This window comes from Phoenix dactylifera, unplaced genomic scaffold (assembly GCF_009389715.1).
Source record: "Phoenix dactylifera cultivar Barhee BC4 unplaced genomic scaffold, palm_55x_up_171113_PBpolish2nd_filt_p 000113F, whole genome shotgun sequence".
Classification (NCBI taxonomy): domain Eukaryota; kingdom Viridiplantae; phylum Streptophyta; class Magnoliopsida; order Arecales; family Arecaceae; genus Phoenix; species Phoenix dactylifera.
The window spans coordinates 338,238-355,687 of NW_024067685.1; the positions used below are offsets into that span (position 1 = coordinate 338,238).

Below are 17,450 nucleotides of genomic sequence, written 5' to 3' on the forward strand. Positions count from 1 at the left end.
AATGCTCTGTCTGGTCTTCCTTTTCTTTGATATACGTCAGTGGAAAAGTCTTCAATAAGTTGAGTTTCTAGTCTTCAATAAGTTGAGTTTCATCCTCCCGGTTCAAAGACCTCATTCCATATTCGATCCATTTTCTGCTTTATTTGGAGATAATCTTTTATCAGAATTTACCGAATATCCATATCCGAATTCAACAAATCTTTAAAATCTGAATTCAAATCCTGATAAGTTACAATTTATAAGAAATTATCCAGATTCAGAATCAATTGAATACTAGAATTCTATCCAAATCCGATCCTCATTGGACATAGATCTAGATAAGGATAATATCTGACCTATTTTTAGCCCCTATCAAGGTCCCAACATAATCTACGATATGGCACAAAGTGTTAAAGTTCGCCACTTACGGTTCTGAAGTCATCTTTTTCGGTGGAGTAGATCCCTACTTCCAGGTGCCCAACTTCTCGTCTCTGCATGCAATAACTAGCTCTCCCTATTCCTACTTATACCAGAAGAAGTCTCCCCATTTCTGTATCTAGACTGAAACATCTCATTTTAATTCTTACGCTAAGCTAAGAGGGCAAGGAAAAATACCTTCCACTATCAAATAATTAAATTAGATTAATAATAAAAAAATATGTTTAATCCATTTTGTGTTTGTTATGAAGCAAGGTTTTAAATAATGTCGACCCCCAACCAAAACCAAGTTGACCATTATAACAGTTATAGTTGTTATTGCTTCAAAAAATACCATTTAAAGATTTTGATTTTAAAATAATCAAGTTACAATGGCTCCTATAATGGTGTTAAAACGGAATACGGGAAAATGATAGGAAAATAACGCCGTTATGACGTTATCTTTCCTGTCACTTTTAATAACTTAAAAAAATATTATTATTAGACTGTATAATCACTTTTGAAAGGAAATTTGATAAAAATTAAAATCTAAAAATAATATTTTATATAAAGAATGGTATAAGTGAAAATAACAGCCATTCTTTATATTATAATGGACCTTTTATAATAATAAATGATGCATTATAACAGCAATTATCCTTTTCCTATTATATGTATAAAACAGGACTCCATTGAAACATTTTAATGGCTATTTTGATAGTTATTAGCACCATTTTAAAACCTTGTTATGTTGTAAATAGTACAATGGCTCATAGGTAGGAGACTTATTCTCTTTTTTTTAAAAAAAAAAGGTTCGCATTTTCATATCGAAGTATAGGGGCCCTGCAATTCAACTATTTCAACCTAGGTACACATTTGATCATGAGAAAAGTGTCGTGTAATATAGCTAGGCTGACATGAATGATAATCCAGAGCTAGGGCACACAGTTACACTTTGGCATCTTAAGCACAAGGCCTCCATAGCAGAGTTAAGCACTAGATGAAAACAAGTTTCCCAAATGGCCTCATGAATCTTGTGAGAAAATTATAAGGTCTCGTTTGGTTCATAGAAAGAAAAAAAAAAATCAATCAAAAAATAAAAATAAATCTTCTTGTTTAATTGGAGTTTTCAAAAAAAAAAAATAACAAAATAGTATTCGCATGAAAATAAGATTCTCATATTTTATAAAAAAAATTATAAAAAATATGAAAAAACTACTTTTCCGCTGATTGAAAATTAAGAATTTTTTTCAAAACTATTCTTAAGCCATCAAAATCAATAAATAAAGTCTTTTTCTTTATTAAAAGTATAATAGATATTTCACACAAGCTTGTCAAGAAAATAAATACTCAACCAAGTATAAGCGACTCTAAAATATGTCATTTTTCATAGTCAACCAAATATACTAAAACTATTTTCTCAAGCATCTATTTCTAAGAATCAATTTTTTAAGAAAAATATTTCAATGAGAAAAAAAATCCACGAACTAAACGATAGTAATAGTTTCTTTTCTTACTCCACAATCACCATTCAAAAAGAAAAAAAAAAATTGATCATGGAACATACATTTGGATTGGTAACCACGTTATTTTTTTTTTTTTGGCAAAACAATTCAAAACCACAATTAAGAAGCAAGAGATCAAGGGTGTATATTTCATTTTGCAACTATGATCAACCAAAAAAAAGTAGCAAACGGCAACATTATACAAGATGACTAACCTCACTCTTGTCGCCAATATGAATAAGCGGCAAAGTCAAGAAACGGGAGAACAAAAAAGGAAGACTCCTGTACACCTACACTAGCTCATCAACCCTGAACAGCCAAAGCCTGCAAATGCTCTATAAAAACTTGCAAGCTCACATCATCTGTAAATATGACTTCCAAGCCATCTATCAGCTGTGTTTTCTGAGTCACTGATGGGTTCAGCCTTGCAAGAAGAAATCTAGCTTGGCTACCATGCTGGTCGCATTTAATGAGTTTTGGGACTGGAATACGCTCTGCCATGAGCGCCTCTGCGTCAATCTCCGGTGCCTCCAGCAGTTTCCTCAAATTCTCATGGTCTGGATCCTTGTCATACCCAAGCTTCCTCCACTGAGCAATCTTAGAACCACAGTGAATCACGATATGGAAATAAGAATCAAAGAGCAAAATAACATCTGGGGAGATTGAGCTGACATCAAGTAGCACGGGTACAGGTGGTCCATCAAACGAATACTGGAAAAGAGTAGGCTGGATCATGATAAGGGACCCAACCACCCCTTCCCTGTTCAGCATCAGTCGGAAGAAAGCAGTTTCGTCGGGAGTGCTATTAAAGACATCAATAAACTGTGACCTTCTCAGGTAATACATGAACTGCGGATAGAGAGAAAAGTTGGATGATAGCCGGAATGTAGATGGATCTTCTGGAATGTAGTCTCCAAACTTGGATGTGAAGCGAATAAGCATCTTATCCAGCCATCTGATGACATCTCGGGCATGGTATTCCTCTGCTCTGTGAACTGCAAGCCTGGCCATGACAGCAGCAGCTGATTCTTGATCAAAACCTGATGCAATTTCTGGTGACCGGGGCCCTACCCATCTTCTTGCAGCTGTCGTCACCCTTAAACGAAACCCACCATTCCCATGCTGGTAGCGTGTCATGAACTGAACAAAGAAGACTGGAGGTGGCTCAGCATTATGATCGCTGCTCACTTGAAAGAAGAAGGCTATGCAAGTTTTGTTAGTCAGCGAACTCAGCTTCCATGAAGCAGTTCCACCCTGGCCTATTTCTTTCTCACTCACCAAATTGTTCTTTGTACGAAGAGACCTGCAAGGTCCAAGGGCCCCACATATCTTAACCTCCTTTGTAGTCACTATGTCAATGGTCGCATCAAAGTTCATGTTTAGATGGTCTGTGCCTTCATGCTTAAAGATGTGCCTTAAACACTTTCTGAACTGTTCTGACTCGAATGACTCTGCAAGCACCAAGAAGCCACCAGACATCTCGATCGGATATCTTAGTTCTGCAGCTCCAACCTGATCCAGAGAACAAGCAAAGAGATCAAGAACAAAAGATCTGTCAGATAATCTGCGAGCCAGATGCTTGTAGAAGCTACGAGCCTTTTCACTGAGAAGGGCATGACCATTTATAATATCTTGGTGGGTACGAATGGCCTCACTAAAATCAGTCTCTGCAATCATCCCAGGCCCTGTTGTCGCAGGTCCAGACGTAAAAACCATTACTCGGCCACCAGTATTAGGTGCACAACCTTCTAGAAGTGCAACTGCTGTTGAAATCGCTGCACCAGTAGCTCTCTTAGGGCGATGCCCAGGCAAGGTGTCAGATAAGGAGTCGAGTTCTTCAATTGCATTGGTAATATTGAATTCACAATCAGAAACCGATAGCAGAAAACCTTGCTTTGGGATATGTCTAGATATGCCCAATTTGTGATGCTGAAGTTGAAAAATGCCCATGAGCTCTTGGATCTGGAAAACAAAATAATACGCATCATTACTGTCAAAGGCCAACTGGAAACAGCTTGGCACATAACTTTTTCCAGAAAACAAGATCAGAACAGGTCAACAATGATATTTATTTCGAATTGAACCAACTCGAACCCTCCTAGAGTAGATGGACCAGAAGCAGATTAAATCTCAGAAGATCAGAATACAAGCATCACATGCTACAGTAAGAGTGCTAATTTGCATGAGCTAATTTTAATCAGTGAAAATGCCACCGCATGAATAGGGCTCATTCCTTTGTCAAAAAATATATGGTACAAACTCAAACATAAACAATCCCTTCCAAAGAACACTCATTTGCCAGGAACTGGTTTAGGTCACCAGATATGGGGACTGCAACTTTTGGTTCAACATGTGGATTAAGGGTCAGAGACCTGACGGACAGCCCCCTTTGTATTGCTCACCATTTAAAAACTCTACCGCAATCATCATATATGGCGACCTAATCTCTTTTATATTTGCTAAGGTAGCATGAAGATGGCAATATAATGCATTTTACCTTCACATGTTGATTATTGCTGGGATTATATTTGCTAAGATTCTGCTATCATATGTTGCATTATCATAGAATGGAACACTGCTCACAGGTCACAAGACTCCAAAACAAGGATACCTAACAAATGATGGCTGCAAATCCCTCTCATTCTCTGATATGAATGGACTCAAGTAAAAGAAAACCATAGAACTGGCTTAGTCTTAGGACTGGGCGACAAAATATTTCACATAATTCCACAGAAAATTGTCAGTGAATTTTGGCAATTAAAAATAAACAAAAATAAAAGAAAAAAAATATCAAAGAAGGAAACATGACTTATCTACATTATTAAGCTCTGTTAAAACTAATAATTAAAGAGATCAAGGAAAATGCTCAATTTCTTAATTCCTTTCCCAGAATTCATGAGCTTTAAAAAATAAGAAAAAAGACAAGTTCAAAGTGCTTTTTTAAGTGGAGTTGACAGAAATAGGCAGCCTCTCTACTTCATGCTTAACCAAATTGCTAAGTAACAGGTAAATATGGGTTGAGCAGAAAAAAAAAAGAAGTATTGAAAACTAAATAGCACATTTGTCAAACAATGGGTTTACCATTATAATCATGAGCAGAATTGATAATCAAACATGTAAAAAATATAAAATCAAGAAGATATTGTTCCACTTGGAAACCATGAACATTTACATTCGATTGAAAAGAATGCTTTTGGATCAACATTTCTATAATTTCAAATCAGCACCTTAACAAGTAAATATTACTGTCTATAATTTCAATGTATCAGAAGCACCAAAGACATAAAGAAACAATCAACAATTGAAAGAACCAATCCAGTGAGTAAGGGCAACAAAATAGCAAAATCTGCCGCTGATTTTCTTTTAATAGCTAACCAGCAGATCCGAAACAATAAATTGAGAAGTACTACAAATCACTATCCAGATTCATTCTGACGAACTGCATTTGCTTGCAACATCACGCACTTTTGATTCTGTACTTCCTAATTCACCAAAAATAAATCTTCATAATCCATTAGCAGTTCGCAATTACCCTCAACATCCTTGCTTTCGCTTTCCATCTAGCAGTCATGATGATCAACGGTTTGGAAAAGAACATAGTACACGAAGAATTAGAAAAAGTAGTGAGTAAAAATTTTAACCTTCTCTGAAGTGAGTTCCCGGTCACCGCAGAACAGAACAGCCCTGGAGCAGTCAGTGAACCCTAGGTCATGGACCCACACCATCGAGCCGAACGAGACCAGCCCCACCAGCGCGTTTTCCGGCAGCTGCGCCACTACATGCAAGATCTCATTTTTAAGCGTCCAGAGCTCCTCCGGCGCCGAGCAGACGTCCACAACAAACACGAAGGATGGCCCCGGCGGCCGGGAGGGGTCCGGCCGCGGCAGTAAGGAGGAGGAGGAGGAGAGCGAGGAGCCGAGGGAGGAGGCGGAGGAAGACAGAAGGGAGGCGGTGGAGGACGGGGAGAGGTCGAAGCCGCTGTGGGAGGTGGGGTTCCGCGAGGGGAGGTACTCAACGGTGGAGTAGGTGGGGAAGAGCTCGGCGGGAAGGTTGTTCTCGCCGATGCCGGCGTAGGAGCGAGGGAAGGGGTTCTTGTGGTGGCAGAAGGGGCAGGCCCAGAGGGCAGAACGGTAATCGACGCGGGCGTAGGGGTTGAGGGCGGCGCGGCAGCGTGCGCACATCAGGGGGTCGTAGGGGAGGAGGGGGAGGTCGGCGATGGGCATCAAAGGAGTGCACATCACGCTCAGAGGGACGACGAGGGCGGCAGCGTCTGGCCGCGACGAGGGCCACGAATTCCACGGCCAGCGGAGGCCCTCCGTCGCCTCCAGCTCCGCGAAATCCATGGCGGCAAGGTCGGCAGGACCGACGGCGGAAACGGCGACGGTGGTGGCGGAGGAGGAGGGTAGAGAAGCCCTCGCATGTGAGGAGGGCGGAGGGGCGCCTAGGGTTTTGGCCCGGCCATGGCTTCCGTGGAGACGAAGAAAAGAACCACCTCTAAAGGGGGAATTTAGGTTAGGATTAGGGTTTCTTCTTTTTTCTTTCTGGAATTATTTTTTCAATTAAGCTCCGGCGGAGAAACTCAAGGAATCGTTGGGTCCGCTGTCATTCAGCAGTTTCGAGCCGTCTACTGAAAGCCGTCTGATTTTGATCGGACGGACAAGAACTGGTCCTTCCAAGTAAACGACCAGGCGGCTCGAAAATTACAGTACCAGTCCGCGGTAAAGAAACCGCCAGTAGCAACAACAGCCTCAGAGGAATGGGGGGCTAACGGCTCTGTAAGAGTTAACAGCTGTTAACGGTTCAAAAAAGGGGAGGTTGTATCTCTGGCACGAAAGAAGGATTCATCTTCCCTCGTGCAAATCCACTGTTAGATCGCACCATAATCCGCTTTGAACTTGGTGCAGCCGATGCACGAGGAAATTAGGAGTAAATTGAGATCTGTGCAAAGACGATCCAACGGTCGAAGTTGTGAAAGAAGAACAATCGTTTGTGCGGGTAAAAGATATAATCCGTACCTAAAAAGAATCTCTCGTTGAATGATTAGTTAGGCAGACATTAGTACAACTATTTTATAGCCCATGTGTTTTTTGCCTCTCCGTACGTAAACTTCTGCCATTAATGTCGACACGCGGGTACTGTTTTTAATAATTACTAATTCATTGATTTTAACAATAATCAAATATATTATATCAGCCTCACTATTACCGGCAGAGCACTTCATATAAAATGAACCTTCCATATTACATTCAAAATAATAATTTTAATTTTAAAATATTTTATTTAAAATTTATTTCTTGATTTCAAAGAAAAAATAGTCTAAATATTTCTGAAATTAACTCTCCTTCCTTAGTTGAATTTAAGCTAAAATGAAATTTCAATGCATCATATATATATATATATATATATATATATTTCTTTTTTAAGAAAAATGAATAAAGTAATATACAGCTCTCTTTTTCCTTGTATCTCTTTTTTATTTTGATCATTTGATTCATGTAGCCTTTTTTTCGTTCTTAAACAATTTAAATATTTTCTAAAACAACTACTTAAACCACTCAAATCAATTAATATTTGATTTTAGATTTCTCACTGTAAGAATTATTTAGTGTAAAAAACTTCCATCCCAATATTCTGTCCTTACAATCCTTATCTCATAACAATCCCTTCAATGTACCGTAATTTTTTACTCAAAATTTCAAATAGTTACTACATTTCACGTCATATAATATATAATTTAAAATTAAGTGACATGAGAAAGCCATTGCGATGCTATCTTATTTGGATAGTAAACCACTGATACCACGAGAAAAATGAAGTGCTAAAATATGCTTTTGCTCTCTGCTCCGAGATATTTAGACGATAATAAATAATTGAGTAATTTTTTAGACTAAACATATGTTTAGAGAAGCCAACGAAGCCGCAGAGTGGGATATCATTTTTTTTCCTTTCTTTTATACTGCATGTACAAGAAGAAATATTTTTAATAATAGCCAAGCAAAAACTCTCATTATTAATATCAACATCAACATAGTGAATGGATGATTCTGTACAAACTGGGCTCCACCGAGTAATGAACTTTCATGAAGGCATAGCATTAACTCCCGTCAAGTATCTAATAATAATATCAGTTTAGATAAGTGTAATACTTGTATATTTTGGCTAGATAATATTTTTAAGTATTAATTATATCAATTCTATAAGTATCATTGATACTTAATTTTGATAATAATAAGACACTCTATTATCTATCACTTAAAAAAACAAATAATATAACACTCACTTATGACAGATATATGTTAATAAGTGATTATTAAAGGCCTATCTTTCTCTTGTATCAAGAGCCTATTTATTATCAAAATAAAGAACTATATGACATTATTAATATGGGTCTCCACGTGATGAGTAAAAATTTCAGCTTAGCAACGTTTCATTTCATATTACTAATTATTGGTAAATCTTGCTCGTATTTATTCTTTTTATTCCTAGTATATTTCCCTCACACAGTTATAACTATGATAATTTATTTACTAATTTATAAATATCTAAATCCACATAATTTTTTCTGGAGGTCACTAAAAATTATTGATCTCAACATAAATTTGGGTTGTTTTGTTTTCTTCTCTGAGCAAAGTACATACTGCAAAAGTTGACTGTTTAGACTGGCTTGTCTGAAGACTTATAAATCAAAAGATATAACACAACATAGAAAACTATTCAATTCATATTGTAACAACCCAGGACCTCACCCAAAATGGCTAGCCGGAAGATATTGTTTGGGTTCCTTGATCCTGTATAAGTACCCAAGATCTATCCAACGAATAACCAATGTGGGACTAAACACACGCCCACACGGGTCCTCACATACTTCCTCCGTTCAAGCCCTGACGTCCTCGTCAGGCTAAGGGTTCAAATCCATTCAAATCTAATCACAAACACTACGATCGATCCGTGGTCAACCCCAATGGATCCGTGCTGCAGTGTCCCCTAGTCCACATAAGTTATGGGCCGGGTCCGCTCTGATACCATTTAAGTTGTCACGCCCTCGGCCCGAGATCGCAAGCTGGGGGTCCGCGCCAACCGCCGCACACCTGTAGGAAACTCTCCCTACGAGCATGCAAGGCATCTAAACCAAACATCTCAATTATATAAATCCAAAATAATTTAGGCATCTTAACCAAATATCTCAAATATATAACTAAAATAATTCAGCTGAAATAAATGCAATCTTACTCCATTGACTGACCCAAATTATATAGTCTCACAGTTCTAAATACGCAGCGAAACAATAAAGATAAAACATCAGTTTAAATAAAGCCTAATCTAGGATAACTTGTGCTTCAGTTCTTCTAGTCGCTCTCCCATTTTAAATCCCCGATAGGTTAGTTCTCAGAATCTGTAAAACAACAAGAAATTGTATAATGAGCTAGACAGCCCAGTAAGTAATAAACACCTTAACTAGTCAATTCATATAATAACATAAAATATAAATACAAATTACGATGAATCAACATAATAACATAATCAATTCCTTTTCAAGCACAAATTCATTAAAATTCGTATTTTTTTAAATATCTATATACATAATCATAAATCTGATTCGAAACAAATCATATTCATCTCATCAGTCTTTAGCTATGACCACACTTATACCCTGTGGCTAGGCCAGAAACAGAACCGCGCTTATACCATGCGGAGTGGGCCAGAATACCGCACTTATACCCTGCGGAGTGGGCCAGAATACCACACTTATACCCTGTGGTGGGGCCAGAATTGCCAATGCATAACCCCCTATTGGCAGGGTCCAGAACATAGCCAGGCTGAGAGTTCTAAATCTGATGCACCTCAAAATTCTTTTGTAACATAATAGATATATCATAATTCGATCTAAATATGCATATACGATGCAAAAACAGTAATATAACAATAGTCCGAAAAATATTATTCCAATTCGCATATCCATTTTTCATTCAAAGCATCATCTCGTAAAATTCATAAATCACATATAAATTTATCAACAATTTATTTGATGCAAAAATAATATTATATAAATGAAGAGTCTAGAGAAGGCAGTTCATTACTTACATTGAACGCGATCCAATTAATCTCACAAATCCCTCGCAGAACCTAATATCCAAAAATTATATTTTTCTTTTAAAATTCATCACAATATATATATATAAAACTTAAATCTTAACATCCTCCCAGGACCGAACACGCGGAAGTATCCGACATCCTGGGTTCAGGTTTGTATTCGGGTTCATACCCGTAAACCACCCTCTCCCTTTATTTATTTATTATTTTTTTTAATTTCTTTTTTCTTTCCTCTTCTTTTCTTTTCTTTTCTTTCTTTTCTTTTCTTTTCTTTTTTTTCTTTTCTTTTCTTTCCTTCCCTTCCCTTCCCTTTTTTTTTCTTTTCTTTTCTTCTCCTCCTCTCTAGAATCTTCTCCCGTCTTCTTTCTTCCTTCCCCCCTTTCTTTCTTCTTTCTTTTTCTTTCTCCTCCTCCTCTTCTCCCGACTTCTTCTCCTTCCCCCCTTTTTTTCTTCTTCTTTCTTCTCCCGCGAAGGGAGGTCGCGAGCTCGGGAGAAGCCAAGTCGAGGCCGGCGGCGCCCGCGACGGCCGGCCCTCTCCTTCTTCCCGTGGAGGAGGCATGCGGACGGGAGAAGAAGAAGAGCCCGCGATGGTCGGCCTTCTCCTTCTTCCCTCTCTTCTTTCTTTCTTTCTTTCTTTCTTTCTTTCTTGTTTTCAATTGGTATAGAAAGAAATGAAGGGTAGAAACCCTTACCTCAGCCCCGGCGAAGATCCGGCGGCTCCTTTCTGACGGCAACGGAGAAAGAGGAAGATCCCCCGAATCGAAGAGGAGCGGGCTTCAGCGGCTCTCTCCCTCTCTCTCGGCCAGTAGCCCAAGGAAGAAGAACCCAAACCAGGAGGGGGGGGGGGGCGTCTGGCGGCTCTTCTCGGTTGGCCTCACAAGAGGAGAAAGAGGAGAAGCCCTAAAACAGGGGCTCCTCCTTCTTCTTCGGGATGGATCTCTCCATCCCGCTGCCTCACGTGCGCCGCATGTGAGACTGGACTCTGGGACTGGGCCGGTCAAATGGACCGGGCCCAGTTCCAGGGTCTCACATCCTTCCCCCCTAAAAAAAAATTTCGTCCACGAAATTTTCATACATGCAGTTCAAGAGTAGAGATACTTCTTCCAAACTAAATTATAACACTCTTCAAATCAAAGTCGTCTTGTCTGACCAATTTCAAATAGTTCTATTCACCACACTTTCTCTGCACATTCTGATTTAGACCTCAACATACCCATATCAAGTCTAGATTTTTTTTTCTAAAATTACTAGCTTGTTGGTACATTCATTATTATGTCTTAATCCATGTGAGGACCCATGCGGGCGTGTGTTTAGTCCCACATCGGTTATTCGTTGGATAGATCTTGGGTACTTATACAAGATCAAGGAACCCAAACAATAACTTCTGGCAAGCTATTTTGGGTGAGGTCCTAGGTTGTTACAAATGGTATCAGAGCGGATCCGGCCCATAACTTATGTGGACTAGAAGACACTGCAGCATGGATCCATTGGGGTTGACCACGGACCGATCGTGGTGTTTGTGATTAGATTTGAATGGATTTGAACCCTTAGCCTGACGAGGACGTCAGGGCTTGAACGGGGGAGTATGTGAAGACCCGTGCGGGCGTGTGTTTAGTCCCACATCGGTTATTCGCTAGGTAGATCTTGGGTACTTATACAGGATCAAGGAACCCAAACAACACCTTCTGGCTAGCCATTTTGGGTGAGGTCCTGGGTTGTTACACATATATTATAAATCTGCTAGAATATCAACCTCACAAGATGCAGGAGATATGATTTTTTCCTCTTTTTTAATTATTCTTGAAATTCAATATGGTAATGTAACATATTATAACAAAGGCTTTGGTAGCTAAATTTTTTTACACACTAACTACTGAACTTTAATGATAGTTGAGCAAAAACTTCTATCAAATATCTAAACGAATATAGTAATATTGGTTTAGATAAGTAAATACTTATCTCTTTTAGTAAATACAATCTAAACTAATGTTCTCAAGTATCAGTTATATTTATATTAATTACAAAAGTATAACTAGTACTTGATAATTGATACTGAATATTGGTAATAGTAGGTATTATATTATCTATATCTTATACTCACTTATCATCAAAAGAGCAGATAACATAATCCTTACTTATGATAGATATCTGTTAATAAAACATCATTGTAGGCCTATCTTCCTCTTGTATCGACTATAAGAGTAAATAACAACCATTATCATCAAGATTAGGGGGTTTTATTTTGCATATATATAACAAACTATCCAAAATTAAAAACTATATTAAAATAAGAGTCCTACTTATTATTCAAAATAAAAGACTATATTAATAGTATTAATAATATGAGTATCAAAGTAGCAAATTAAAAGTTCAGACCAAGTTGAGCCTCTATTTTAGTTATATATAATATAAAAGGTTCTCGAGGTTGACTTATGTGAATGAATTTGCACAAACTTTAAAGTTTTGATTTAATAGTAGAACAAGTAAGTTCTTCGTGCCTTACACAGGTTAATCCATAAGATTTCTAAAAATTTTAGGTTGAATGAAACCTTTTATGTTAGACAAATATTAATCTATAAACAATGGAATGCATGCAAATCTTAATACTATAATAAATAATATTAAATTATTTTGGCTTAATAAATGATGAATGTAGAAAAAATATAAAGTAAAATGGCATATTAAGTATTGTCCCATGTAGTATAAAAGGCATGACAACTACAAATTTGCCAAAATTCTACCTTGTGTGCAACTACTAATATGAATGCAAAAGATTGCCGGTTATCAAAATAATTATTGTCCTCTTGCAGAGAGCCTTAGAAAGAGGGTTATACTAAATGATGTAATAAATATCTTTTAGTTAGTATAAGTGTGAAAAAAATGTTTCAATAATGTATAAAGCAAAATAATGTAAACTAATAGCATTTGGAAATAATAAAAGTCTAAGTTTTATTTTAAACATCAAAATGTTACAAATATGTTGGAATGGAATTATTTTGTACTCTTTGTTTTCCTCTTCACAATTATTGCCACTGCTAGGATCCTCTTCGGTGCTTGTCTTGCAATATAATCTAATGATATCCTATATGAATGCCATATTGGTGATCTTTAAGATCTAATGGCCCTTTATTCTCTCTTTTATTGGAGCTAAAGAGGCTAACTGAACCAATACATGTCCTTTACTTGAGGATCTTTTCTACCTCATCTATATCCATTAGATAATGTTTGAGGTCATAGAACTATTTAATCCCATTAGCCTTAGATCCATGGTCAATCACTAGATTGGACGTAAGTGCCAATTAATTGATCAATATCATAGATGGAGCCAAATACTCCATTATAATGGATCAGTATCATATATAGAGCCTAGTAAATCACTTTTATGGCTTGCAAAGCCAATTCTTCTCATCCAATAGTCTAATTACATAATCAAACCAACTCCACGGTCTTTCGGCGGTGAAATTAGTGAGTCAGAATCTATGCCAGCAATCAAAAATCCTATCAAAATTGTGCATGATTTTCAAAATAAGTTGAAAAAACTAAGAAATATAGAATCACACCCATAGGGTAGATTAGTTATCCCAACCATAGGGTACTAGGTGTACAATCAATCAACACTTAATTTATCTCACCTATCATATAAAATGTGACCCTAACACCTAAGATTATAAATCACTTATGAGAATAGAGTTATGACATACTCCTAAGATAGTAAGATATAATCCCTCCATGTAATAGCGCATTGATTTGCAATTTCATCCTTCTACCATAACCAACAACTTTTATTAGTCCTCAGGAAAATAAATTGAATATCTGACCCATAACAGTTAAGCTTCTATTGAAATTATGAATCAACAAAACACTAGAGAAACTATTTTTCCAAACTATTTGCGAACACCATAATATATTTTGTATATTTATTTTATATACAAAATAAGATATCGTCAACATGTTTATAACAAACCATTGTGCATTTTTTTTCTCACCTAGTGGATGCCTTATAGGGTGTCTCACATGATCTCAATACAAATTTTATACACCCAATTAACCACTGTACACAAACTTGTATCTTGGTTCAAGTAGTTTGGCTATCAAAGTGACTCGATTCATGCTAGTTCATGGACTCCTTAGGTTAAGATATATGCAAGGACTATTGCATGATGAGAATATCGTTACTCTATGCCCATAGACCGGCCAGCCTAGACCAATGAAGCTCGGCCCTTTTTTTTTTTTTTTTTGGTAACAGAGAGTGAGAGAACACAACATTTGAATAAAGGATATGCCCCTAGCATCCGCTCTAATAAGATAAGAAAGATTGGGAGGAAAACTTTCAATTCAAAGTTTTCTTTTTTTTGGCTATCTAATGAGGCCCGGCACTTTGGCTCGGCCTAGAGACGGAGCAAGTCCTAAAATGGTCTAGTCCCAAAAAAATATAAATGGTGCAAAGCTCCTATTTCAGGAGGAGGAGGAGGAGTCCTCAAACTTAAAAATGGAGGCTAGAAAACCCTAGCCTCCATCAAGGTCGGCCTAACTCTTAGGCGACTGAGGCGGTCGCCTAAGGCTCCGGCTCAAGAGAAGGTCTCAAAGACAAAATGACCTTAGGCCCCTAAATGTCATACCTGGGCCCAAAAATTTATTGGGCCCATATTTGAGCATTGGGCCATGACATTTAATGGGCTAACTGGGCCCATGGTTGACAACCCAGTGTTCGCTGCCACCTCATGCTTTATGCATGGGTGTGACTAGGGCCAGCTGGGGATCAGAGGAGGACCCAGCTGTTCAAGCCCCTCATAGGTGTGATACCTCATTTTCCCTTCCCCGCTCTTCTTAAGAATATCTATTAAACCTATTGGTTCTCCCTTGAAAAAAAGATAAATCTCAGGAACCTGTGAACCAGGAGAGGAGGTGTTGGAGTGGAGGCACCGGAGCACGGGATACTGCAATCTCCTTCGGAATCAAGGTAGATCCCTCCTGGCTACCTCCTTTCAATTTATTAAGTATAAGATTTAAAAGAAAGAAAGGAAGAAGAAAAGGGAGAGGGAAAGGGGAGGAACCAATGGAGTTGGAAAAAGAAGGGGAGGCACCTGTGGCCGTCGGCATGCCATCGACCACAGGCATCGCCGGCTCTCGGTGGCGGCCACCTTGAGGGCCGGAGAGCACCACTGTCCCAGGTTTCTCTTCTCCATCCCGTAAGAAAACAGAGAATTATGAAATTTAACCCGTCCCAACTTTATTGTGAATTATGTATCTTGAGTTATGAATTATGCATCATGTATATGAGTGGTATGTTTTAGCCATATAATGTATGATTATGCATGTATTGAGCTTATGCAGATTTTATTATGCATGCAAGATGAATTGGGTTACATTGCTATATAATTGTGATATCCATATGGAATAAGATAATGAATTGCATCTAGTTATGTGCACTGCTTGCAAGGGGTACCTAAGGGTTCTTATTGCTACGGGCCGAATGCAACTGAGCTGGCCTTGCCAGTGGCCGATAATGACTGAGCCAGCCCCGCCAGTAGCCGACTAATAATTGAGCAGGCCCCGCCAGTGACCAATAATGAATTCGTCGTAGCATCCATGAGGTACTACCTACAAGAAGTATTGTTTACGGACTCTTAAGAGCTACTGATCGAATGCAACTGAGCCGGCCTTGCCAGTGGCCGAGAATGACTGAGCCAGCCCTGCCAGTGGCCGCCTAATAACTGAGCTGGCCTCGCCAGTGGCCGATAATAACTTCGCAGTAGCATCTGAGAGTATGATCACAGCATGCCGGAGGCACGGTTATATATGTGCATTTCATGAAAATTCTTGATTGATATAAAACACTGAATTGTTTACTCAGCATGAATATTTTATCATGATGAGTTGTTATATAATATACATGTCAGGTTCTCAAACCCTATTAAAACATGTTTAGTATTTTTGCATAATCAAGCATATGCTAGTAGATATGCATGATTTACCAAGGTTAGCATGGTTCAAGTGTATCATTGTATATGGAACAACGGACATTTGATGTATATGTTAGCCTCTCAAATCCTGCATAAACATGGTTATCATATTTGATGTAAGTGACCCTGCACAAATCTTATTGATTGCAAATTACTATTTAAGTTATAAGTATGAAATGATGAAATAATATTTGATATGGTGTATTCTCAAAATTAGGATCAAGCATATGATTGTATGTGATTCATGAATTTGGTTAAATGGTATTTCTTCATGAATATATGATTGGGTATGAATTATGATTATGATATATTGCATGAAAATGATATTTGAAGCATGGTCATGAGGCTCGTTCCAGAGCCTGGGTATATGAGGCGGGTGTTTCCAAATCCTGCAGATGCGTTTTGGGGAGAAGCAAAATCGGTGAGGGGTTAAGTGCAGCGCATGCGCGCGCGTACGGACCCCGAAACCGGCCAACATCTAGCAGGGGAGCCCCGTGTTTCCCCCTCATGTGGGCCCGATAGTCACGTGCCCTGCACAGGCGGGCCGTGACATTTATGAACGTGCCTGGCCAAAGCATACATTATTTTACGACGGGTTTTTGAATATATCCTTTATGAAATGTTGTATTTTGCTCTAACTGCTATCTCCTTTAAATGATGCTAATCGCATGAATTCTTATGTTTGATCCGGTAAGATTATGTATGATTACTTACTGAGCCGTGTAGCTCATATCCATTCATTTACATTTTTCTTTCAGATCCTCATCACTGATAGCTGTCAGAGACACTTTAGTTTGGTATCAGGGCTTATTTCCTTTGGGGTAAAATAAATATGCTTTTGTGTACATAAACTACATAGAAGCTCTGTATTTGGGTACTGACCAGCATGTTGTACTAAGAATATTTTTATATATAAAGGTTTGGTTGGTTTGACTACCCTGTTACCCAGGTATGAGGCTTCGTGCTATTGTGGGCGGTAGTCGGCAATAGCACGGCCGTGTCACGGATCCGGATCCGGGGCGTGACATTCTTGTGGTATCAGAGCAATAGGTTAATCATGAGTAAAAATTTTAAGTTTTAATAAGGGAATGGGTAGTTAAGTCTCATTCGTGAGATTCTGCATAATTGGAAAGAAAGAAAAGATTTTATTGGTTGCATCATCGGTCAGTCACGAAAATTGCTTGACACGAATATTTGGATAGGTGACAATGAACAACAAAAAGAAAGAAGTTAAGGCTAATACAAAATCATTCTAGGGGCATGATTATGACAGGTATGGTATTAGAATTCAAGATTTAAGACTACCAAGGACTGAGACATAAGTGGCATCAAAGTTTGGATGTTTAAGATCATTGGGAATTGTAACAAAATTGGAGTCAGAGCATTAGTTTAAAACCAATAGAGACTGTGAGAGAAGTATATGAGGGCTCAGATTTAAGACCTCTAAGAGATTATGATAAAGATAGATGTATTATATCTTAAGTGGTAGGATCGT

General features: G+C 38.2%; 1 protein-coding gene and 1 long non-coding RNA gene across 2 annotated transcripts; one reads left to right on the forward strand and one right to left on the reverse strand.

Moving 5' to 3' along the window:
- Positions 1 to 2,021: 2,021 nt before the first annotated feature.
- Positions 2,022 to 6,380, reverse strand: LOC103720879 (protein transport protein sec23-1). Its single transcript, XM_008810831.4, has 2 exons — positions 5,543 to 6,380; positions 2,022 to 3,863 (listed from the first exon to the last, which is right to left on the reverse strand). The coding sequence occupies exons 1-2, from the start codon at positions 6,242 to 6,244 to the stop codon at positions 2,205 to 2,207; spliced, it is 2,361 nt and encodes a 786-aa protein (XP_008809053.2). The 5' UTR covers positions 6,245 to 6,380; the 3' UTR covers positions 2,022 to 2,204.
- A 5,257-nt stretch (positions 6,381 to 11,637) lies between these two features.
- On the forward strand, positions 11,638 to 16,886 carry LOC120104808. The gene is made up of 2 exons (XR_005507162.1): positions 11,638 to 14,952; positions 16,714 to 16,886. It is a non-coding gene; the product is annotated as an uncharacterized LOC120104808 (long non-coding RNA).
- Positions 16,887 to 17,450: the final 564 nt, after the last annotated feature.

Excerpts from the sequence above, each read along its gene's own strand:
- LOC103720879 (XM_008810831.4), bottom strand. The coding sequence starts at position 6,244 with ATGGATTTCGCGGAGCTGGAGGCGACGGAGGGCCTCCGCTGGCCGTGG. Across the intron at positions 3,864-5,542 it reads GGGAACTCACTTCAGAGAAG|ATCCAAGAGCTCATGGGCAT; the intron begins GTTAAAATTTTT and ends TTTGTTTTCCAG.